Raw genomic sequence first — 23474 nt, 5'->3', positions numbered from 1 at the left:
AAAAACGTAACTCAGTGTTCTTGTTATTCGAATAACCAGGATAAACTAGACCAAGGTTATGAGAAACCCAAATTATCACGGCTCAATAGTTCTTGAGCTTCCTTTTGCTCCTCCACCTACTAAAAGCAACAAAAAACAAGTAAGGAAGGGCTAAGTTCGGGTATAACCGAACATTTTATACTCTCGCAATTTTTTTATTTAACTTTATTTATATTATATAATACACAATTTGACCCACATATTCGTCATATATATTGTATAAAGTCCATTGAAAGTTGGAAACCATAATATTAGGTTAGAAGCACCGAGGTCCTCGAGTTCGATATATGGGGCCTTAAAAACCTATGGTCTGATTTCGGCGATTTTTAGAATGGGGCTGCCACACTATAAAGGTAGTATTTGTGCAAAGTTCTGCATCGATATATTCACTAGTGCTTACTTTATATATTGTAAAGTAAACGATTCAGATCGTCTTCAAAGTTCTGGTATATAGGAAGTAGGTGTGGTTGTGAAGCGATTTGACCTATTTTCACAACATATCTTTGGGTTGTAAGGAAACTATTAAAAACCAAGTTTCATTGAAATCGGTCGAGTAGTTCCTGAGATATGGTTTTTTACCCATAAGTGGGCGACGCCACGCCCATTTTCCATTTTGTAAAAAAATCTGAGTGCAGCTTTCATCTGCCATTTCTTATGTAAAATTTAGTGTTTTTGACGTTTTTCGTTAGTGAGTTAACCGACTTTTAGTAATTTTCAACCTAACTTTTGTATGGGAGGTGGGCGTGGTTATGATCCGATTTCTTTCATTTTTGGACTGTATTATGAAGTGGCTAAAAAAAACGACTGCAGAAAGTTTGGTTTAAATAGCTCTATTGGTTTGTACAAAAAACTTAGTAGGGGGCGGGGCCACGCAAAATTCCCCAAAAAAATTACATCCAAATATGCCCCTTCATAGTGCGATCCTTCATACCAAATTTTATTTCCATAGCTTTATTTATGGCTTAGTTATGGCACTTTATGTGTTTTTGGTTTTCGCCATTTTGTGGGCGTGGCAGTGGTCCGATTTTGCTCATTTTCGAAAGCAACCTTCCTATGGTGCCAAGAAATAAGTGTGCCAAGCTTCATCAAGATATCTTAATTTTTACTCAAGTTACAGCTTGCACAGACGGACGGACGGACGGACAGACAGACATTCGGATTGGAACTCCACTCTTCACCCTTATCACTTTGGTATATATAACCCTATATCTAACTCTTTTAGTTTTGGGTGTTACAAACAACCGTTATGTGAACAAAACTATAATACTCTCTTTAGCAACTTTTGTTGCGAGAGTATAAAAACTTAAAAATTTAAATACATAACTTCAGTTACTCATACACGACGTTGGTATGATTTTACAAAATTTATTAAACAAAAACATTTTTCTTTTTTAACTTTTGCAGAAATTACTTTTGCAAATGAAAAATATAATGGAATTAATATTTAAACGATATTTTGAACTTATTCAAAAAAAACGAAAAAACGAAATTAAAATAAATTTTACATACATATTTACATATTGCTAACAAGATATATTGATAACTATATACATGCGTTGCTTAACGGGATTTTTACTACTCCTGGTCAATGTGATCGCTTTTGGTGGCGCTACGTGTGCGTCTTTTTAGACCCGATATACGACAATTATTTGTGCTGGACATACAAATCGGCGAGACACTTGGTGGTTTGCCATACATACGCAGACGGGCGATGCGCTGTTTAGGAGTCGGATTCGTTTCCAACTTCGTTATGTTACTACACGACGTATTTGACAATCTGCTGGCGTTTAGCGATGCGACGCTTTTATTTACGCTCTCATTTTCCCAATCGATACGCTTAAATGAGATATCGTTGGTTGGTGTCGTTATTGTTGCTGTTGTTGTTGCTTTTGCGGTAGTTGGTGTACTCAATGCAGCTGCTACAAAATCAGCGCGCTTTCTAGCACGTGTGCGCATGTGAGTTTGCTCTCGCGCCGGTGGCTGTGGTGTGCTGGTGCTTATGGCGGCAGAAGTGAAGAATTCTTGCAAATTTGGTATTGGTGTGACAGGTGGTGATTTGGGTTCATTGGCAATTGTTGCGCTGCTACGCTTTGTTGGTGTTTCAGCAAAGTTGCTTCCAACCTTGGATTCCTTAGTTGGTTGCAATGATTTCGCGTTCATTTTATTACTCTTATTTAAGGATAACAGATTCTTGCGCGTTATTATACCATGTCTAGCTCGATAATCTGGCGGTGTTTTTACAGCCAGCTCACTCAAACTGGAATGTGTGACGGTCGTTTGTATGTGCGCTAGCGGACTGCGTGGACCACAAATTGGTTTACAAATAAATTTTGTTGGTGTTTGAGGCGCTGATGCAAGTACTGGTTGATTTTGTGCACTTTCGCTATCGCTACGCTTTCTTTTATGCAAACCATTCAGAGCTGTTTCGTTTGTAAGGGCTGAGTCTTCATTCACTTGGTCTGAAGGCCACTCAGAAAATAACAAATTATTTAACGTTTTCGTTTCTGAATTCTCTTTGATATTTCCAACATTCAAGTTGTCATTGATGGGCAGTTCAGGTAAGCTCTCCAGTAGAGCAGCAGCTTTTTGCTTCGCAGTTTCAGATATGACAATCACTTTTTTAGATGCTGTGGCAAAACCGGGAAGATTTATGTTGTATTCATTTGCAATATTTTCATTAGTAACTTTTTCAACAACATCCATCTGATACTCCCCTTCCATAGGCCACTCACTAAATTGTATATTTTCTAAAGTTCCGTTAACTTCATCTCCATTGTTTTCCTTTTGGTCTGCTTGAAATTCCTGCACGTCTTCTAATATGCGCGCAGCTCGCTTCTTTGCCTCATCGGATATTTGTATTGTTTTTCTTGAAGCGGTGCGAAATCCACCAAATTTATTTGTGTCAACCTGCTCTTCTTCCATTCCAACCTCTGGCAGTTGCTCTAATATTTTTAATGCACGCTCCTGTGCTTCTTTCGAAATATTTATTGTTTTACTTGAAGCTGTGCGAAAGCCAACAAATAACTCTTTGCTGGTCGAGGCATTGTTTGTAGCAACGTCATTCATGTCACATGGTTCGTCCTGTGGCAGTGGCGTTAACTGCTCAAGAATGCGCGCCGCCTGTTGTTTAGCTTCATCGGAAATTGTAATTGTTTTACGGGAAGCAGTGGTAAACCCGACAAAGAATGGCTGTTCATTAGTTTCGATTTTAGCAGCGTTGAGTAGAGTCTGTGATTTCGCTGAGGCATCAATTAAATTATCAATTGTCGTCGTCTTAGAAATGATTATTGTGCGATTCATAACGTTTGTACAATCTTCAGCTTCATCGTCTTCCATGGGTAACTCTTCGTCATAACTACTGTTTATTGGTAGTGGTGGTAAGTTTTGCAATATTGACGTCGCACGAGCTTGAGCCTCCGCAGAAATTTTTACTTCTTTATTTGAGGCAGTTCGAAAGCCTGTTGCAGGTTGGGCGTTTATTTGCGCAGAATTACATGCATCCACAGTGTCCACCGTATGATTTGCGTTGGAAGTTTCTACGTTGTCCAACTTGAATGATGAAGCCGCATCCACAGCAATACCCATATCAAATTTCGCAAATATATCACATTCATCATACCATTCGTCATTTTGTTCGTCATTATTTGTATCCGCTTTAATATTAAAAAAAGGGAAAGAATTGGAATACATATAAAAAATATAAAATCAAAGTTATAACTTACCGTTAGGTTTTAACGTATCACAGTTTTGTTTTGTTGCAAATTGCAAATCAACACTAGCGTCGTCTTCCTCACTACTGAAGCCTTTAAACTCTTCTTCATTTGATATATATTCATTTGGACTGTTTCTACAGAGTTCCTCTGTTTCTGGCAACACTAACTCTTCCTCGCACTGCATATAGTCATCCTCTGCTTTGGTCGGTGTAAAGAAATTGTCTAAGCTACTTTTTTCTTCAAATTGTCTCACATCAATGTTATTTTCCTCTAACTGATGGTCTACTAATTCCATACACGTATCTTGTCTTTTTTCTCCCTCCTCCTCCTCCTCTACCAACTGTGTAAAATAGGCGCTTAAATTCTGTAAATTTTCGCATAAATTCTGTGAACGTTGCAATACGACAATTTCTTCTTTCACAGGTATAAGTTGTGTCTGATCCTCCTGCACTGAGAGGTCGGTGGATGAATCATTGCTTAGCAAATCGTCATTTAATTCAAAATGTCCAACAATATTTGTGGGCTGTGTATATTGCTCAGCAATATTTTGACGTGCTATTACGTTTTCGCGTTTAGGTCTGCTATAGGTTCTCAAGGGTTTATTAGCAAACCGAAAATTAAAATTACTCTCCTCCGAGGATTGATTTAGTTCAGGGGATTGTGGTGAACTACAGAAATCTTCAAGTATTAAATCTACTATCGATTTTGTTTCTCGTTTGGCTTTGGGTGTTTTTGGTGATTTATCTATTTCCATTTTATCTTCTTTTACACCTGACAAACTTATGGTTTTCTTCTCCGTTTCTTCGCATAATTGCAGCAGCTCAGAATCTGTGATTTCAAATGCACCAGTTTTACTATTCTGGGTTTCACTAACTTTATCTACTCGCGGTTCGGGAGGTTCAAATATAAAATTATCACAGGGCTCAAAACCTTGTGTGGCTTTAAAATGGCGAGAGCTGCTGGGCATTGCTTTACTCCGATCCGCTAGGACGAGAAGACGTTGTTCGGCAAATGGATCGTAACTAATATTAACTTTTGGCAACGGCTTTTCTTTAACAGTATCCTCCATAGGCTCGTCGGAGTCATACATTACCAAAAGTGTACAGGATAAATTTTCTTCCTCGACTTCATTTTTACAGAGTGATTCCGCAGTTTTACTGAATGTAGCATTAATCCTTTTCTGTCGTCGATGCAAACGTGATTTGTGTATGGAGTTATTCAATTTTCGTGGACTGGAATTAATGCTTTCATCAGCCATCGAGAAAAGAGGCGAAAAACTTATTTTAAATAAAAAATAAACATAAATAAACTTTCGAACACTACCATCAGACATCTGTCAACTACACTGAGAAAAAATATTCACATAAAAATAATAAGTATAAAACATACATTTTCGATGTATTGTAATAAAAACATAAATTTTCTTGAAATTTATTTCTAAAAATTAGGTTCAATCACTCCTTGTGTCAAAATTACTTAAATAATATAAAATTAACATATATAAAATTAGTACTGTTTTCATTTAGTACATTTGCATCATTGATAAAACTTTCACTACAACGAAAACAAAAAGGAAAATGAAATATTATAAATAAAATAAGATATATCGCAGATGTGTACGAAACTGTAATGTCGCTTCTTATTTATGATTTGTTTAAAAAAATTTATATTTGAAAAATTATTTAATGGGCAACAATTTTGAATATTTAATTCTCAATTTTAACCGAGTGGCCACCTCTTTCTACGTTGCAATACGTGCCCAATTTCTTTGCTCGCACGCAAGTTCGTGGCTCTAGTCTACAAATCGTTTTTTCGCAAAATAAATTTGTTAAATAAGAACTAAGTAATTTTGCTGTACTAAACAAATTTAACAAACTGATATTTTTGTTGTGCGTTTGTTAAAAGTTATCAAAAATAGCATCAGCATCATAATTTGCTATTATAAGTAGGCAATGAAAAAATGCAGGTAGAATAAGAGCAAAGAAAAGTGTTAAGGCATTAAGTGAAATTTGGAGAAAAACGAAAGAAAAGAAAATACATGAAACAGCCAAGGAAATAAAGTAATCAAACAAAGAAAAGTGAAGTGAAACAAGACAAAGCAAAGCGGAAAAACGATTTTTTGCAAAACGCACACGCAACGAAGACGAAAAGCGAAGCGAACTAGCGAACGGGCAAGTTACGAGCAATTGAAAATTGTTAACACGGTTGGAGAGGTGTGTGGGATAAAAAAAGTGAAAACTGTTTGTTGGGCGTCAAACGGTGCACATAAATTTTTAGGTAGCTGATCATTTACTTTACCGCTTTTCATATATTAATTATAAATTGTTATTTTATTGTATATTGATTTCATAAACAAATAGTGAATTGATAGACGTGCATAAAATATAGCTTAAACAGATATAAGTAGCTGAACGTGCGCCGGTGGTTCAACAAAAAAGAAAAAACTTCAAAATTCTTAGCTACGGCAGCAATTCTTACAATAACGCTTATAACAACTCCATCGTCGCCACCACGCTCCATAAGCAGCCCGCAGTGCCGCCACTACCACCACCAATTATGTTTGTCAATTCGATGACGTTTCGCGGCAATCCTGCCCCCAACCATCATTACGCTGGCCACCCTTTGGCTACGGCACACCATCCGCAACAACCGCAATTGCACCACCATGCCACTACTGGACAAGCTGGCGGGCCAATGGCTCACCATCCATCGGCAGCACATGGGTCCCATCCGGGTGCCCATCCCGGCACAGCCAACAACAATATTCATCATGCCGCTTCGGCTATGAATCGTCATGCACCTCATGCACCCATGGGCATGGGCAGCGGCAACATCACTTCAATGTCGCCTCACATGCCAAACAATGGCAGCGGCATGCCTGGTAGCGGCAGCGGTAGTGGCGCAAGTTCGAGCTCACCGGATAGCGGCAAAATTTACATCAAAAATTTGGAACGCTCCATTGACAACAAGGCAGTCTACGACACTTTTTGTGTGTTTGGTAACATTTTAAATTGCAATGTTGCCAAAGATGAGGATGGTAATTCACGCGGCTATGGTTTTGTGCATTTCGATTCAGAGGAAGCTGCACGTATTGCTATTTCAAAGGTAGATGGTATGTTGTGCAATAATCAGAAGGTGCAAGTGGTAAAATTCATACCACGCCGTGACCGTGAACAAGAAAAGGCATCGCAATTTAGGAATCTCTATGTGAAGAATCTCAGTGAAGATTTCACTGATCAACATTTACATGAAATGTTTGAACCTTATGGACGCATAACCAGTCACCGGGTAAGTTTCGTACAACTCATACTGATAAATGTGTGGTGCATTTGAATGCTATGTTAACTGAAAAATAAGCCAACTTAAACGCGTAACGCAAATTAATGTTGCGCAAGTGTCATGCTGTACAATGTGAAAGTTATTAAGTGTTTTTTTTTTTTTTGTTTAATTACATTGGCAAATTAAAAAAAAAATATATGTTTATATAGTGTTTTTTCGTATCTTATGCCATGCCATGCCATGCCATGCCTCTTTACTACCTCTCCTGCCCTGAGGGCTGCTCTGCATCTGTGTTACTCTGTTACACAATTTTTCCTAAATTCTCCTATACTGTGGTATATTCAGTTTAATGTTTGCTTCGCAACAATACAACGTTGCGCATGTCCTTGTTTATGCCTTGTGCTGTGGTGTGCCACCCCAACTGCTACCCTTGTGAACACCCATTACTTTACCGCCCAGTTTAGGCCTTGGCTTGACAACTAATGGTAACGGTTAATCATGCATATGGTATATTTGATTGGTTTAAAATCATTTGATTGAATTGAATTTGCGACGTCATAATTAAGTTATTAGACTCATAAAATACTGTAGGATGAACGACAGAGTATATAAATATAAATTAATACTTGCCCGAAAGCATGTACTCGATATGGACAGTCATAGATAAATAGATTATTTTACAATTTGGCTCAAAAGTCCACGTCAAATAAAAGTTGGACTTTTATCGGTTAACGGCTGTTGCTGTTGTGCGCTTATCATGCCTGCAGTGCAATTTTCAACTAATTCGAAATTTATTTTTAAGGTGATGCTGGATGAGGAGGGCCGTTCTCGTCGTTTCGGTTTTGTGGCTTTTGAGAGTCCACAATCGGCTCTGGCAGCTGTTATTGGTCTAAATGGTAAGCAATTGGGGGACAATAAGTTCTTGTACGTTGCACGTGCACTGAACAAAGTCGAGCGCCAACAGGAGATCAATCGGAAACTCGAGGAACGTAAACGGCAGAAGGCTGGTCAAGTGTTCTACTATTAAATGGAAAATATAAAGGATGAAAAGTAAAAAAAAATACCTTTGATGCAGAATAGAATGAAGTATGAGCCGAATATTGATTGCAACATGGATTAGTGATGAATATTTGTTTCGTGCTCATGAGGTGGTAAGTATAAGAAACAAGTTTCAATGAAGCGTAAGTGTGAAGATGCTTCACTGCTACAACAACAATTAGCTTCACAAAATATAGTTGAATCGTCGGAAGTTAGTTGAACAGTTATATGGGTACATTATAACGTTCGCAGGAGTGTCGATGCAACTTTATTGAAAAATTTTTTCGAATATCGTATATATTTAAGAATTATTAAAAAATTAAAAATGAATATTATAAAAAATACCAACTAAATACACATACATACAAACAAATACATATATGTACATGTAGAGATGTAAAATTTCAAGCAAATTACGGGATTTTTTAATTTTGGTTTTGATGTTAAATGAAAGTTTACATTAGTAAAAAAATCATAAAAAATATCAAAAAAAAAAATATTGCTTATTGTTAACTTTTAAAAAATTAAAATATTCCGCACGCAAAAGCAAAATATGAAATCAACTACAAAAAATGCAAAGAAAAGTAAACTTTATATAGAAACGCAGTTTAACGTTGATTACACAGTAGAATTTATGGATGTCACATTGAGTAGAGCTCAATGATTTGCAACTAAAATTAAACTTAAATTTAACTTCAAATTAAATGGCATATGTATGTCTCTATCTATATATGCATATATATATATATTACTATTATAGCTACTATTACAATTATTCACGCACTCCTCCTCCTAAATGTACACAAACAAACAAAATTTCACACACACACACATACACAACTCATACAAACACACACAAACACATTTTTGCTTATATAAATGTAAAATGTATAATGAATTTTGTCACGAATCGGCAAGAAATTAATAAACACACCATTGAAAACGTAAAAAAGCACATTTCATAAATTTGAAGGAGAAAAAGAAACGCGAAAAACGCTAATATAAACATGAAAAGTACATTTATATTAAATTACTCACTTTGCAAAAACAAAAACAAAAAAATTATATTTGTAATATTAATGATCCCCAATTCCATATTATGTATAAGAGTATTTAATTGTATTGCAAAAAGTAAAAACAAAAAACCGAATCGAAATATTAGAAAAATGGAAAAGTGCGTACTAACAACGTAAGATGTCGTAAAAACAAAAACATTAAAGGAGTAACCGAAACCCAAATGCAAAGAAAAGGCAGCAAATTTTAAGCTTAGTTGTAAAATCGATTCAAAATGCAAGAAATGTGTATTTACTGTAATTAAAATGGCGAAGAAAAACAATAATGGCATAAAATAAAATAAATGAATATAAACTGATAATAAAAACTAAAAAAATTATGTATAATCAAAGATGTAGAAAAACAAAAAATACAAAATGCAATGAAAAAAGGTAAACATCATGAAAACATTAAATTAAGCGATGAGAAAAACAAACGCAAAGCACAGAAATCCAGATCAAGTAAACAAAAATATGACTAACCGTAATTTATTTTATTCTAATTAACCCAAAAACAAAAAAACTGGTAATAAGAAAAAAAAATTATGATTCAAATGATTATACTAAATGTTCCCAAAAAAATTTTAACATTTAAGTTCTTAACGTAGACAAAATGTATAGATATTACACAAAGAAACACACAAATGAGAATATATGTTAAAAAGAAAAACAAAAACTGAAAGGACATTAATGAATTAGTAAAGGAAAACAAAAACAAAAACAAAAGAAAAGTGAAGTAAAATGCATATACATATGAGAAGCAAAAAAACAAAGCAGCAAGAAAAACATGAAAATTGTATTATTAAGAAAATGCAAATTTACTATATATTCTTTCCATTAAAAACCCCTTTTACTCCCCTCTTCCCCTGAAAATCTATAATTACAATATTATTAAAACATTGTACACATGGTGTTGTATAAATATGAATTTAACTAGTAATTATTTTTTATTGCAACCAAGTTGTTACAAATGTAACTTACATAAATTATGAAAAAAAAAAACAACAACCGAACTGTAACGAATTGAATACAAACAACAAGAAAAGCAACAAATAATTTAGAAAATTAAATAAATAAAACTGGCACAGTCAACAAAGCAAAAAATACAAATAAAAAACAAAACACACACACAAAGACAAAAACAAAAAGAAGAAAAGTAAAGACAACAAAAAATAAATAACAATCGAATGTTACAAACTTGCCTATTAGCTGAATCATAGCGGTAACCACAGCGGTGGCCCCAAAATATAGGAAGAAATCAAATAAAATCTACGCTTTTACATTTTAACTTCATGGGCAGCTGGGGAGAGGGTGAGACTTTTTCCTCTTGAATCGCCTCTGCCATGCCCAAGAAACGTCGTTGCTGTCATTACCCTATGATTCGGCTATACCATATTTATATGTTAAACAAAAAATAAAATACACGCGTGAAAGAGAGCTCAAAAGTGAACATTTTTGCAAATCACTTGCGAGCGATTTTCTATTTTTATTGCAGTAAATTGTTGTAACAAATAAGCAATTGGTCTCGTAGATAATTGGTTATATATTTTTCTTATATACTTTATATTATTATATTTTGTTTTTTTTTTTTTTATTAATTTTAAGCTCGACGCACATTTGCGGCAGCTATAATGATGACTTTATTATATTTCGATTTTTTTTATTATATATCTATTCATACATTGGGATTTACATTGACAAACTGTTATACAAGCATAAATGAATAAAACATAATAATAATAATATTAACAACACAATGGGAGTGATAAAATAATGAAATATCGGCAAACAATAAAGCGTCTTGTAATTTTAATATCAGAAGAAAAAAACTTACACATTAGCCAAAAGAGAATCGACAAAGAATAAAGACATCTAAGATGCGATTAAGAGTATTACGCCTGGGGTAAATAATGCAGAAGAACACATAAGAAGCACGTTTGTGTTAAAGTAATGCATTTGCAATAAAAAAAAACTATACATCTATACACACATACATAGAATTTGGAATCGCATCAAATGACCCCATATGAGAAGCGATTTTGTTTTCTTTGCATTTAATGCATATAATTATGAATGAATTGAAGCCTCGTGTTTGTCGTTATGTTTCACAGTGTCCCACAACACCCTCCTAAAAACACTTTCCAACTTTTTCACATTGAGAACGCCTAAAAGCAGGTCAATAAAAAAGTGCGACACATTTACATGTCGATCTGTTCACTGCGTAAATATGCCGTTAATGTACAATTTGCTAAAAAATATAAATAAAACAAACTAACAAATATGTATTCAATTTCAAAACGCAGCAGCAAAACACATTTAATGAATCAGTGCAGTCAGTAGTAAATTTTTTTTAATAAATTGACACACACGTACATTACCTACACACACACACATATATATACACAGGGAGAAAAATAATTCAAGCGATGCAAAATACAATACGGCATGTTGCATATTTCATAACTACATACATATATACACAAGATTTATTTATCTATGACCATTCATGTGCTAATTGTATGTACTCTTTGTAATGTGAGTGTGGACATTGTGCATTTACAGCATTGCGATTTGCATCGCTTGAAAGTGACATCCGACGATGTCTTATATACAAGTAAATAACTTATATACACACATTCATACATATTAATTCCATCAACTATCTATATAAATATAAAATATATAAATATATATATACTTACTTGAAAGTGAAACAAAAAACAAAAAAAGAAATAAAAATAAATAAATAAAATGCTTTTGCAAAAAGTGTTTAACAAAAAATTAACTGTTTTTGATTTAAATGAACACTAGACTTTGTTGAAATTGTTTAAGCCAGGTTTGGTAACTACAAAAAATACACCACACCACCCCAGGAGACAGGGCTTTGAAAATTTAATTCGAAGAAAATTGTCCATTATGAGCGTTGTATGTAATTGAATTTACTAAAAAATAACAAAATTTTTGTTTAGAAATTACTTTTTATTCTCCTCTTTTTTATAAATATGTACATAAAGTCATGCAATTTTAAATCGGTCTGCGATAAGATTTTAGTTGGTTGTGATCATAGTATTTATGTATTATGTCGTACATATTGGCAAAGAAAAATAGTAAATTATCATATTGTCCATTATAGGGCGCATCGCGTGCCTCATTTGTAGCTTCCGCATCTATTAAACGCGCAGTCTCGTAAAAACCTTGACCAATTTCGAGATTATCTAAGCCACGATAATGCCTATTGAGTCCCCAGGCATTAACGTGCACTTCCAGCAAGAATTGATGTACTGCCTCCACAGTGGCGAGGTACCAACGTGGACTACCACGCTGATGTCGCCAAAATTGTGAAAAACGGTTTTGTAAAACTACGGTGGGTAAACCCTTTAAGCGTTCATCCTTATAAATGCCACGACTCTGATTCCATGTGCTATCAATGAATATAGCGCGCTTTACAGGCAGGTTATCATAGGTATATACTTTAAAATTGTGTTGTTGGTCGCCCTCTTCTGGTTCATCTTTAACCTCGTCTATGCGCCATCTCAACATTGTGCCTATGTTATGACCTTTCGGTAAACCATAATTATTTTCCGTTTTTAAACGTACACGTTGATTGAAGAGTTGAGGTACCGTTAAGCTTTTGGCACTTGGAAATATAAGTATAACACCATCCATTTTTGAATAATCCGGCATATTCGGATACGCGTATACATTTACACGCTCCTTGGCCAAAACTGCAGCATGCGCTGAGGTGCTCTTGCCATCAATTTCCTTTTTATGCTTTATGATATCGATGTCGATAGGTATCTCTACGTGTGGTATGAAATCGCACACATTTCCGACCGGCACATAACAGTTATAACAATAGAATTTACGTGAACGATTGCATTGTGTGCAAGTAAAACGTCCTTCAATGGCATCCAATTGATGTGTGTCGTCTAGGCGCATTTTGGCAAACGGATATTTTCTCGGTGTCGAAACATTGTCCACTGGGTGAGTCATTGTACAGAGATTGTTTTGTTATTCAACTTATCCAAAATATTATTCAACTGAAACTCGATTGTTTTTAATTCAATACAATTAAGAAGATAAACACTTGTTTCGGCGCCACCTAACTGGGTGAAATCAGCTGAGTTTGGGGATTTTAGCACAAATAGGTGTGCATGTAAATTATCGATATTAATTCTTTTAATTTTATAAACAAAAATAATTTTTTTTCTTTTTAGAAAGCAGTTTAAAATTTTTTATAGCATAGAAAAAAACAGGTTCACTTGAAATAAGTAGATAGAATGATAAAAAATTAAACCTTTCAGTTTATCAGACAAAATTTTTTTCGATTAATTGAATTTGCTATCGTTTCAACAATATTAAGCTCTGGCAATGCTCAACGATGTTTCTCTTATTTACTATTTCCCTTTTATAAATAATTTTCAAGTTTGTTGTTTTCCATTGCTTCTCATTTCGGACACACACATCATAAATTTGTGATTATTTTTTTTCACAAATCTGGAGAGTAAAATTAAGTGAAAATATTGTGAACAGTGGAGGAAAACGGAAAGTACAGAGCTAATACGTGTCATCGTCGCTTATAACATTCTACTCTGCAGAAAATATAATTAGATTGCTGAAACAGAAGTTGAGAGGAGCAATCGGAAAACCAACGTCGCTAATCCGGAAATATAGTGGGGCTATTTTGGAGTTGCTGGAAGAGGTAAAAAGAAATTGTGCAAGTATATTCTGCACTAACAAATGTATATAGGTATATTCAGCTATGCATTCAACGCATGCGAATGCTAGTTAAGAGGAAAGTGCAGTGCGGTATCAAGTGACCAAAACTGGAATCATGTAGTTATATTAATGTTGTGTGATATGCTATTATATATACATTGTTTTAGTAGGAACATGAGAAAAATATATACGCCAATGAACTCTATAAAATATAATGCCATACAATTGTATAATATGTATAGAATTACATATGTACTTACATATGCTTCCGTCCAAGCCGTGTCATATTTATATATAAATAGTACATAGTGCGTTGCTAATCAATCTGCATACAAGTTGCTAATATCCATATATTTATTAAGGATGCAGTATCATACTAAATTGTAAATTGCAATAATATAAGTACATATTTACATATATACAAATGTGCGCATTGAAATTAGTTTTATTATTAGCTATTCAAGTTACAAGTATTAGATACTGTTCTGGGCTTTGCTGCAGAAAGTGACCTTTTGGATGGCTTATTTTTTGTTGATTTGTTTTGTTTGTCATGCAAAGTGATGGTTATCTATGTGATCAAGTGTAGCCATAAATCAAAATATAGGAGTTTTTTAAATATTATTGTGTTATTGAAATCGTTTTATGGTTAACAAATTAACCACACAGAAATTTAAAATTATTGTTTCTATGTAGTTCTAATCTTTATATGAAATACAAGTTATGAAAATTCAGCAACAAAAAATAGTAACAATACAGAATTACAGTAGAAACTCCTTCAGAAATTTGTTCCTTGTAAAATAATAATTAATCAGAGCTTCAATATTTTTGTATTTTTTTGTGTCGTTTGTCTTTCATTTCTTATCTATTGCTGATATAGAGAAATTCAGCGAAGTGTTGCAAAATAATTACAAAAAAAAAATAAACAACGTACAAACAGTAATAATTAAAACTTGTCATTAAGACAGACATTTTTGCAATCTACTTACTATTTATGATGAATTGTCTCGGGTTTTACTTTGTTCAAATCGCATGTAGCAGGCTTATCAGTAAACCGTAGAATCGTCTGAAGAAAAATTTGTGGTTTTTTTATGCGACGTAATTACATTTGCTTTGCAACAAAAAGAGCGATCGATTCAAAATCGAAAGCTACATATTTTACAAAAAGTTGTTATTAATGTTTAACTAACGATAAAACCACCAAGTTAATACAAAGGAAAATTAAAACAATACAGTATGTATGTACCTGCATACATATATATTGAAAAAAACGCCCCTTTATATAGTAATTTTGTATGAAGAATTAAAAAAAAAATATATATATATATATAATTATTGTTTATGGCTTCTCCTCAATTCTACATGTATACGTAAATATTTCAATAATAATTATGTGCATAATCGTTGGTCTATGTGCTTAAATGTACGCTTTCATTACAATAAATTTATTGTTATAATATTTTTAACGCTTGTGTAGGGGACACGTCAGTTGTATACATTTTATTTTAAACTGACACCTCGACAAATTCGATAAACACTTGAAAGCCAACTCTTTCATTCGTCGCGTATTGTTTTTTGAACGCTTACGCCGTTCTATATTATACACTAGATTTTTTTATTTTAATTTCTATTTTGCATTTCGACAGTTAAACAAGCAATACTAGCGCAAATTGTTGGACGCACAAAAGATGGGTGATGAATTTGATGGTTGCGAGTGTGTCTGGTCGCATGAGTACGCAATGCAGCGACTCTTGGCAATGGTGAGTTGAAATTGCTTTATATCAAAAAGTTTAATTTTGCTACTTCATTTCACTTCATTAATGCATCTGTTTCTCTTTTAGATACGCCAGAGTCAAAATCATTGCACGGATACCGAATGTGTCGATAGTAAGTAGTTGATAGTAGACATGCTAAATGAATTGTAATTAAATTTATTATTTTGCTTGCAGTATCGGGTCGCATGCGCGAGAGCACTACTACTGGCACGGACTTGAATGAGGGCAGCAACTTCACTATGGTTACAATGTTTATGATCTTTGCTGTGCTTATGTATTTGATTCGACCGGAATCGATTATGAAATTAACAAATACAAAGCGCCGTTCGCGGGGACAAGATCCCAATGGTGGTTTGCCACCACCACCGCCGCCACCGGCACCGCCTGCAGTCAATTAATATTGACGGTTCATTTCGCGCAAACTGCAAAAAATAAACTGCTTGTATATCAACTGTAATTCAATACAAATAAGTTAACACCACCTACCTATTCTTTCAAAGTATAATTCTAAATAATTGCTCTCAATGGTGTTTCTATCATGCGAATTTACATTGCAACCGCTTTGAATTAATTAAAAGACGTTTATAATGGATAATATGCTGCTTGAAAGCAAACATTTGGAAATAGTAAATAAACTAAATTATTGTGCAATAAAATTTTGGAAATTTTTACCCATGCGCTCACACGAAGAAAATATATTTATAAAATTTTCAAAATATTTGTAATTATTCAAATAATGCTTAAACTCTTTTTTGCAACTATTGCAAACCATTCCATATAAGATTTCTCTAACGAAAATTATGAAGACCACATTTGCACGCATATCAATACGGATATACAATATGTGTATATTATAAGATATATGTACATATACATGAGTGCGCGAGTGTATAATTAAAGTGATTTAAATATGAAAAACAAAATTTTGTTTGCTTTGATTTGTGTTAGTATCTTGCCTGGACACAAAGTGTTCAATATGAGTTACATATAATAAAAAGAACTATAAAGTTTTAGCAAATCAAATGTACCTATTCAAAGAATGTTAATATTACCACAATCACACATATGTATATATGGTATATGAATCTGCTGCTTCTCGCATTGTATATCATGAACACTATGTAGATAGCTGGTAATATTTCTTATGTTAAATTCATGCACAGAATTTTAATAAATAAATTTACAAGAATTCAAATCAACGTATTATATACATATTTCAACAAAATAATTATACTTTTCACCTTTTTTGGTGAAATATTCCACAAACAATCTTTAAAAATACCGTCAAGTTGACAGACTTTGGAGAGATAAAAATTCGAATGCGTTCCGGTTATGTAAACCCAACGGTACTTTGTCACTTGTGTTGGTGTATTTGATACGATGAACGGTGAATATTAATGTTCTGCCTGAGTTTAAGATTTACATTCTTTCTTCATAATAAATTTTTGGTCTTTTGTACCCAATAGTAGGCAACAGTTCATAAATTTCATTTTAATTTTATGTGTATGTGCCATATTATGAATTGAATTTTACAATTTAGTTGTTTTTTTTTTTATAATTAGAAAGATTTGAAATACATTGAAATAAAAAAATTCAAATTAATAGTTATTAGAAAGAGGTAAGTCCGCAAACGCAGAGAAACCTAATTTGTACTATAAATCTAATAACGAAAAATAATATTTATTTTTAGTGTTTTTTGAATAAAATCATTTTGAAGTTACATGAAAAGATAGACTTTATTACACTCAATATATAAACCATAAATTATTTGTCGGTAAAATGAAGTACTATATTATTCTCTTATAGAAAAATCAAGAGCTTTTGGCTCTTAATAAATAATATGATCATTATAGTATACAATTGTTATGTATTTAAGTTAAAATTAACCACAAACGCACGTTCACACAACCATTCAGAAAATTTACAAAATGCAATTTCAAATGTCTCGAAGAAACACCCTTTATCAGTCATCATCGTCGTTGTGTAATTTGGTCACGATATTTCGTACTTTCTTAATTACCTCCTTCATTTGATCGTATTTACCCGTTGAATCAGGTAGATTTTCAAAATTAATAACATCACTAACACCCACTTTGAAATTCTCACCAGCTGGTAGTTTTTCGTATGGTGAAAAATGTAACACCGGTGTACCCATGTGTGATTCCTTAATAATATCTAAGGCCTTCGTCATTTCATTTGTCGTAGGTGTTACTGGTTCAGCTGAGACAATTTCATTTGTATTTGCTGGTGTAGATGCTTCGTTTACTTTCGCCTCATTATTGCTGGCTTCGGGTGTGACTGATTCTTCGGTGGCGCTACTTGAAAAACTGTCAGCATCGCATAAACCAGATTTCAATTCGGCTAGCAACTTTTGTTTGCGCTCCTCCAAATAGTCTAAAGTGGGAGAACATGTACGTTCACTTGTGTCGGTTGAGCATTCTTCATTCGGTGCTGAGGTAGTTTCATCATTTGGTAATGGTGGTTTGATGTCGTTCGCGGGTTCCGGTGGTGGTGGTGGTTTAATGTCATCCGCGGGTTCCGGTGGGGGTGGAGGACGAGTAAACACTACATTTTCATCAACAGCGACGTCATCTTCAATTTCCATGTCAGCATTGTCTATAATGCTGGTTTTAGGCTCAACGGCATTTGTAGTCTGTGGCAGACTCTTAAGTCTTTTATGTTTGTAGCCCTTAATGACATTGCTACCCAATTTTCTGATAAATTCTTCTTTTCGTTGATGACGAGACAGTGGTGGTACGTTATGGTGTTTGTAGTCCTAAAATGAATTTATTTAAAGAAAAATAAATTACAATTCCACTAAGTCGCACTTACATCGTAGAAGTTTGGACCTGGATCAACATTGAAACCTGGGAAGTCCATTATTTTGGATATGTCATATTTAATCTCATCGCTTTTTTGTGAATTCTCTTCCTCCGAAGCCATCACTGCGCCTCCCTTAAATTAAATCAAAATAAAAAGTTAAAATTTATACTTAAAAAAAAAATAAAATAATTTACTTACATCTGAATTGAATAAAGCTATGCCTGAATTCACCACTCTAGCCTCCTCCAACCAACCAGGTGGATAACCTAGTTTTCTCATACGGTAGAAAAAGAATGGCAGTTCTCCACGCTTTAAACCAAGCGCTGTCTGTAGCTTGTCACTAATTTTACCCGGTCTTAAGTGTCCAAAGCGTTGCTCAATATCAATGTGATATCTCTCTTGTTTGCGCGCCATTTTGGCACGATTTATGCGCGCGTTATTACGTGGTTTTGGACATTCACGTATTGAGTGTCCAGCTACACCACAATTAAAGCAAGCCGCCGTCGTTCTCACTCTTTGGCATTCATTCTCCTCTTCCTCCAGTTTTTCTCGTTTCCGTGCTGAGGATTCTTCATTTAAAACATCTTTAATACTACGCTTATATGAAGGTACACATTGAGTATCGAGTTTTTTCGAGCCAGACGTATCAATTGTAAACAGTGAGTCCAAGTCCAAATCCGGTGATTCTTCACGATTTTCTGACTTGTGGCGCTCGGGTGCTACTTCTGTTATACTCACCGCCTCTTCACAATCACTTAAATCCATATCATAGTGGTTGACATTTGATTGTTTTGCTATATAAGCGTTTATACTAGTAACAGTATTTTCAGCATTCAAAATGTTAAATGCAAAGAATGGTTTATCCTCAGCCACATTAAGTGCCTTTTCAAGTGAGTCCAATATGCTATGGCCATATTCTTTGAAAATACTTTCATTTGAAAATTTGATTTCAAAGGCTAATGTTTGTTTACTACTTGTTGGTGCACATATTTCCGCAGCTTCTTGTGCTTCCTCCACTTCACCTTCCTCGATATCATCACAGACAATTGCCTCTTTTACTGTGATAGCAGCCGGCAATTTTGGCTCAAGACTTTCATTCATACTGGTATCGGAAGTTAAATCAACTGTGGCGGTTTCTTGTGCATGTTCATCCAAATCTTCATTATCACTATCCAATTTAATTATATCAGGATTTTTATCCATTGTGAATATATAGAAAAAACACAAAATACTTTTTATAGAAAGTAAACTTTTGACCGTGCTTTAATGAAAATGTGCTGGAATTGTAGAAACAAAGTGGAATCAGAACAATACACGCTGTAGGCAAAAATATAACAGTTGAAAACTGAACATATTACATTTTCAAATATTTTACCAATATAATCAGCATTATTAAATTTTATTACATAATTACAGCAACATAATTTATGTATGACTTATGCAAAATAATAAAAGCACGTCGGAATTGAAGCGTTTGATGTTTACTCGTTGAGTCTGCTATTTTATTAATAATTATTCTATTTATGCTTCTGGAACACCCTGTCAGAGGACATTTTTCAAAACAGCCGTTAATTTGGTAGTCCAAACTGTTCTAATTTTCAGTTTATACGCTTCAAAGAAAAATTGCTAACATATTAGTGATAGTTTAGAATAATATAATAATAATGCAATATAGCTAATCGGAAAGTACATGCTAAATTAGAAACCTTTTTGTAACCATACGATGATTCTAAAGCAAAGGAGTGAATAGTGAACATTTTGTACTCCGACACAGTTGCACAAAGCGCCTATATTGTTGTTGCTGCGACTCCCTATTACCTATTACCAAACAGAACAAAAACACTTTATTTTAGAGTTTGAATTATACAATCTTTATTTTACGACTAGATCAAAAGAAGTTTCAATTTAAAAGTAATAATCATACAAAACTCAAAATTAAATACAAAAACAAATAAAATAATGTTACAATCATAAAAAATAAAACTAAATACGCGTTATGTGATATTTATTGCATGTAAAGTGAGAAACAAAGTAAAAAAGATTGTACAAATCTTTAGCGATAGTTACATTTGTGTTGGTGTATGACAGCATATGCAGCGTTACAAACATAGTTTTAGTTATATTTTTAATGTACGTGAATGTTAATGTACATAATAAGAATTTAAATACATACATACATATGTATGTGAATAATGTAAGGTATTGCTTGTTAGCTACATACATACATACTTTCCGTCGTTTGTGGTCTATTGAATTTACATATGAGCTTATGTGTGGAGTTGTTGTGTTTTTATTGTTATTTTGTTATCATATTATTTGCACAGTATAAAAAAAATCATCGTAACGATAGTACAATATATCATATATATATGTAGGTATGTATGTTTTGTATGTATATAATTAGTAATAAAAATAACTTAAGCATATTATTGCAAAAATAATTTACAAATTAAAAATACTTTTATGTTTTCAATACAATTCATTTGTATATTTCGCATATATTTATGTGTATGTATGTAAAGTTATTAAATTGTAAAAAATTAAAACCTCACGATTCGATAGCTACTACTTATAGCACATAATCAATAATTTACGTTAGTTAAATTTTAACATATCAATAATATAATTATATTAATATAAATATAATTACAAATTATTACAAAATAATAATCGAAAATAAAAAACTAAAAATGAATCAACTATTTACATCAGACATTTAAAATACTTGTTTGTGTGTTTCTGTTATAGTTTTGTATTGGTCGCTTTTGTTTGTTGTTTTTTGTTAACGGTTTCGTTAAGATCGATTAAATCGATTTGTTGCATTTAAATTTAATTTGCATGCAATCGGATTTTAGCTTTATATGCATTTATTTATTCGTTTTCTGCTGACATTTTTTTTTTGGTAAATGGAGTATTTTAAGGCTGAAATTATTTTTATTTTTTGTTTTTTTGTAAATATTTTTTTTTAAACATGAAAGCTTTAAAATTAACCACTGGAGACGGATATAGTAAACGCAAGCGAAAAACTACACACACATTGTATTTTATTCAAAACTCCCATTTTTTTCAAATAATTTTTTTTTACATTTAACATTTTTGTGCATAAACTAAGTTTTAATTCATGAAAAATAGCTATGTATAGTAATTGTGTGTATATTCATTTGGATTTTGATTTCAATTAATTTTTTTTTTAATTTTTGTATTTATTTTGCTAAAAATTTGCTTTATGCAGACATCAAAGTACATCAACGAGCAATTTGAAACAGTTAGTTTAGTTTTTAAATTGTAATTGTAATTGTAATTGTTTTATTCATTTGTGCTAAATACTTTTGTTTATTTCATTAAATTTCCATTGATAATATGTATGTGTGTTTTTTCTTAGTTCTTTCTAAGTATTTTGTTTTAATAAAAATTTATTATAAAATTCCATAACGGTTTTTTTTTTGTTTTCAGTATTCCATTACTCCATAATCTATATTCATGCTTAGCTGCCAGTGTCGTCATCGTCATCGTAGTCATCATCACTCTAATCATTATCGGCGTTTTTCATCAACAGGATCACATTGCCATTTTCGTTATACAGTTAAACATTAATTTCATTTATCTCCTTCCATTATTTTATTTAACAATTATCAGTGTTCCAGTCCAAGTCGTCGTATTCTCTTCATCTTCAAAAAGCCAACACAAACGCACAATCCACATTATGCACATACTACATGCCACACATTGCAACCAATGCATATGAACATCATCCGCCGGTCGTCAACAAAGAAATTAGCTGAACTTAGTCGAATGGCACCGCTTACTTCTTGCCGAGTGTGAAGCGCCATTCGTTGTATTTGTCCATTTCCTCGTGCAATTGTAGTGCCTCAACGCAGGCGGCGAAGAATTGTGAACCGAAGCAATCTTGCCTGTTGCGAGAGAATGAGAAGACAGTTGGTGTTAGTGTTATTATATATTATGGTAAAATTTAAAATTTCAAAAATTCAAAAATTATTTGCAAAAATTCTGATACAAACGCAGTGCAAAAAGTGCGTGTTCAACTTTATACAAAATAGTAAAATTTCAGCCAAAAATTGTTAGGAAATCTAGTTTCCAAAAAACGGACTTTGCCGCGTAAAAATTTTCTGTACATATTTACAAAATACAGTTACTATTTAGACAATAATTTTATACAAAAACTTTCATTTTCTTATGTGAATGTGAGTGCTTGTGTTGTTTTGACTAAGTATTTTAAAAAATACTATAAAAATGTGTATTTTTAAAAAAATAATAAAATATTTTTTTTTTATTTATAAAAAAATGTATTGAAAAAATATACAAATAATTTAAAGTTTGTTTATTACAAAACGCAAAATCTGCAATGTTTAATGGTTTTCATTGCTCAAAATATAGCCTATCTGCAGGCGCATAAGCTTGCAACACCATTACAGAGTGGCTAAGGTATCAATCAAAAACGACTGTTCAAAAATAGAACTAAGCAAAAATATGTTTTATACAAAAAAAAACATGTAAAAAAACTAAAAATCAAAAAATACAAAACATAAACATACCAAAAAATCAAAAGTTCAATATTGTTGTTATTGCACTGGTACATGTGTGTGTGTGCGTGTTTGTAATTGTGATGTATTTCCGCAAAAGTCCTGTAAGCTCTCAACACACACATATGAACAAATAACTGTAATATGTGTGTTGTTGTTGTGCTGCTCTGCGATCTGAAGTGTATACCGCTCGCACTTGCTGTCCAGGCCAGCTTACGTCAGTTGCTGCTTGTGCGCGTGTTGTTGTTGCTGTTGCTGAGTTTCGCCATTCATACTTTCTACTACATATTTATGCTTGCTTGTCGTTCTACTACTTTATCACAATAATTTCAGTAAATATTTGCTAACAAATTTCGCCAACATGCACATACATTGTACATACATATTTGCATACATAGGTATGTATGTAAGTCTCTATGTACTTGTATGTATGTGTGCGTTTCTTTATCATAACTTGATGCCATCTTTTTTTGATTTTTGAAATATTTTGAAATTTTT

At 33.0% G+C, this 23474-nt stretch overlaps 6 protein-coding genes across 6 annotated transcripts in view; 2 read left to right on the top strand and 4 right to left on the bottom strand.

Moving 5' to 3' along the window:
* Positions 1–1363: 1363 nt before the first annotated feature.
* Positions 1364–5103, bottom strand: LOC105211661 (breast cancer type 2 susceptibility protein homolog). The gene is made up of 2 exons (XM_011183206.3): positions 3762–5103; positions 1364–3692 (listed from the first exon to the last, which is right to left on the bottom strand). Exons 1-2 carry the CDS (start codon positions 5083–5085, stop codon positions 1615–1617), a joined length of 3402 nt encoding a protein of 1133 aa, XP_011181508.2. The 5' UTR covers positions 5086–5103; the 3' UTR covers positions 1364–1614.
* A 378-nt stretch (positions 5104–5481) lies between these two features.
* On the top strand, positions 5482–10296 carry LOC105211660 (polyadenylate-binding protein). Its single transcript, XM_011183204.3, has 3 exons — positions 5482–6029; positions 6113–7040; positions 7834–10296. The coding sequence occupies exons 2-3, from the start codon at positions 6309–6311 to the stop codon at positions 8056–8058; spliced, it is 957 nt and encodes a 318-aa protein (XP_011181506.1). The 5' UTR covers positions 5482–6029; positions 6113–6308; the 3' UTR covers positions 8059–10296.
* LOC105211659 (tRNA-uridine aminocarboxypropyltransferase 1) lies at positions 9180–13388 on the bottom strand. Its single transcript, XM_054234485.1, has one exon. The coding sequence runs from the start codon at positions 13112–13114 to the stop codon at positions 12146–12148; it is 969 nt and encodes a 322-aa protein (XP_054090460.1). The 5' UTR covers positions 13115–13388; the 3' UTR covers positions 9180–12145.
* Positions 13389–13550: 162 nt separating this feature from the next.
* On the top strand, positions 13551–16268 carry LOC105211657 (small integral membrane protein 14). Its single transcript, XM_011183198.3, has 4 exons — positions 13551–13823; positions 15484–15597; positions 15679–15724; positions 15787–16268. The coding sequence occupies exons 2-4, from the start codon at positions 15526–15528 to the stop codon at positions 16008–16010; spliced, it is 342 nt and encodes a 113-aa protein (XP_011181500.2). The 5' UTR covers positions 13551–13823; positions 15484–15525; the 3' UTR covers positions 16011–16268.
* On the bottom strand, positions 16243–19735 carry LOC105211658 (zinc finger CCHC domain-containing protein 8 homolog). Its single transcript, XM_011183201.3, has 3 exons — positions 18634–19735; positions 18445–18567; positions 16243–18388 (listed from the first exon to the last, which is right to left on the bottom strand). The coding sequence occupies exons 1-3, from the start codon at positions 19636–19638 to the stop codon at positions 17576–17578; spliced, it is 1941 nt and encodes a 646-aa protein (XP_011181503.2). The 5' UTR covers positions 19639–19735; the 3' UTR covers positions 16243–17575.
* A 918-nt stretch (positions 19736–20653) lies between these two features.
* Positions 20654–23474, bottom strand: part of LOC105211656 (ion transport peptide-like) — an 80851-nt gene continuing 78030 nt past the window's right edge. Inside the window, exon 4 of the mRNA XM_011183192.3 lies at positions 20654–22346. Coding sequence (XP_011181494.2) covers positions 22238–22346 — 109 coding nt within the window. The 3' untranslated portion in view covers positions 20654–22237. The remainder of the gene's footprint in view (positions 22347–23474) is intronic.

This window comes from Zeugodacus cucurbitae, chromosome 6 (assembly GCF_028554725.1).
Source record: "Zeugodacus cucurbitae isolate PBARC_wt_2022May chromosome 6, idZeuCucr1.2, whole genome shotgun sequence".
In the NCBI taxonomy this organism is placed as follows: Eukaryota; Metazoa; Arthropoda; class Insecta; order Diptera; family Tephritidae; genus Zeugodacus; species Zeugodacus cucurbitae.
The sequence above is the reverse complement of the archived record's forward strand: the minus strand, read 5'-3'. Positions and strand labels throughout refer to the sequence as shown.

What these genes read in the sequence shown, in the direction of transcription:
- LOC105211659 (XM_054234485.1), bottom strand. Translation starts at nt 13,114, where the DNA reads ATGACTCACCCAGTGGACAATGTTTCGACACCGAGAAAATATCCGTTT.
- LOC105211658 (XM_011183201.3), bottom strand. Translation starts at nt 19,638, where the DNA reads ATGGATAAAAATCCTGATATAATTAAATTGGATAGTGATAATGAAGAT. An exon ending in TAGCTTTATTCAATTCAGAT is followed by an intron (nt 18,568 to 18,633) that starts GTAAGTAAATTA and finishes ATTTAATTTAAG; the next exon opens with GGAGGCGCAGTGATGGCTTC. An exon ending in CAGGTCCAAACTTCTACGAT is followed by an intron (nt 18,389 to 18,444) that starts GTAAGTGCGACT and finishes AATTCATTTTAG; the next exon opens with GACTACAAACACCATAACGT.
- LOC105211661 (XM_011183206.3), bottom strand. Translation starts at nt 5,085, where the DNA reads ATGTCTGATGGTAGTGTTCGAAAGTTTATTTATGTTTATTTTTTATTT. An exon ending in TGATACGTTAAAACCTAACG is followed by an intron (nt 3,693 to 3,761) that starts GTAAGTTATAAC and finishes TTAATATTAAAG; the next exon opens with CGGATACAAATAATGACGAA.
- LOC105211660 (XM_011183204.3), top strand. Translation starts at nt 6,309, where the DNA reads ATGTTTGTCAATTCGATGACGTTTCGCGGCAATCCTGCCCCCAACCAT. An exon ending in GACGCATAACCAGTCACCGG is followed by an intron (nt 7,041 to 7,833) that starts GTAAGTTTCGTA and finishes TTTATTTTTAAG; the next exon opens with GTGATGCTGGATGAGGAGGG.
- LOC105211657 (XM_011183198.3), top strand. Translation starts at nt 15,526, where the DNA reads ATGGGTGATGAATTTGATGGTTGCGAGTGTGTCTGGTCGCATGAGTAC. An exon ending in TGCAGCGACTCTTGGCAATG is followed by an intron (nt 15,598 to 15,678) that starts GTGAGTTGAAAT and finishes TTTCTCTTTTAG; the next exon opens with ATACGCCAGAGTCAAAATCA. An exon ending in GGATACCGAATGTGTCGATA is followed by an intron (nt 15,725 to 15,786) that starts GTAAGTAGTTGA and finishes TTTTGCTTGCAG; the next exon opens with TATCGGGTCGCATGCGCGAG.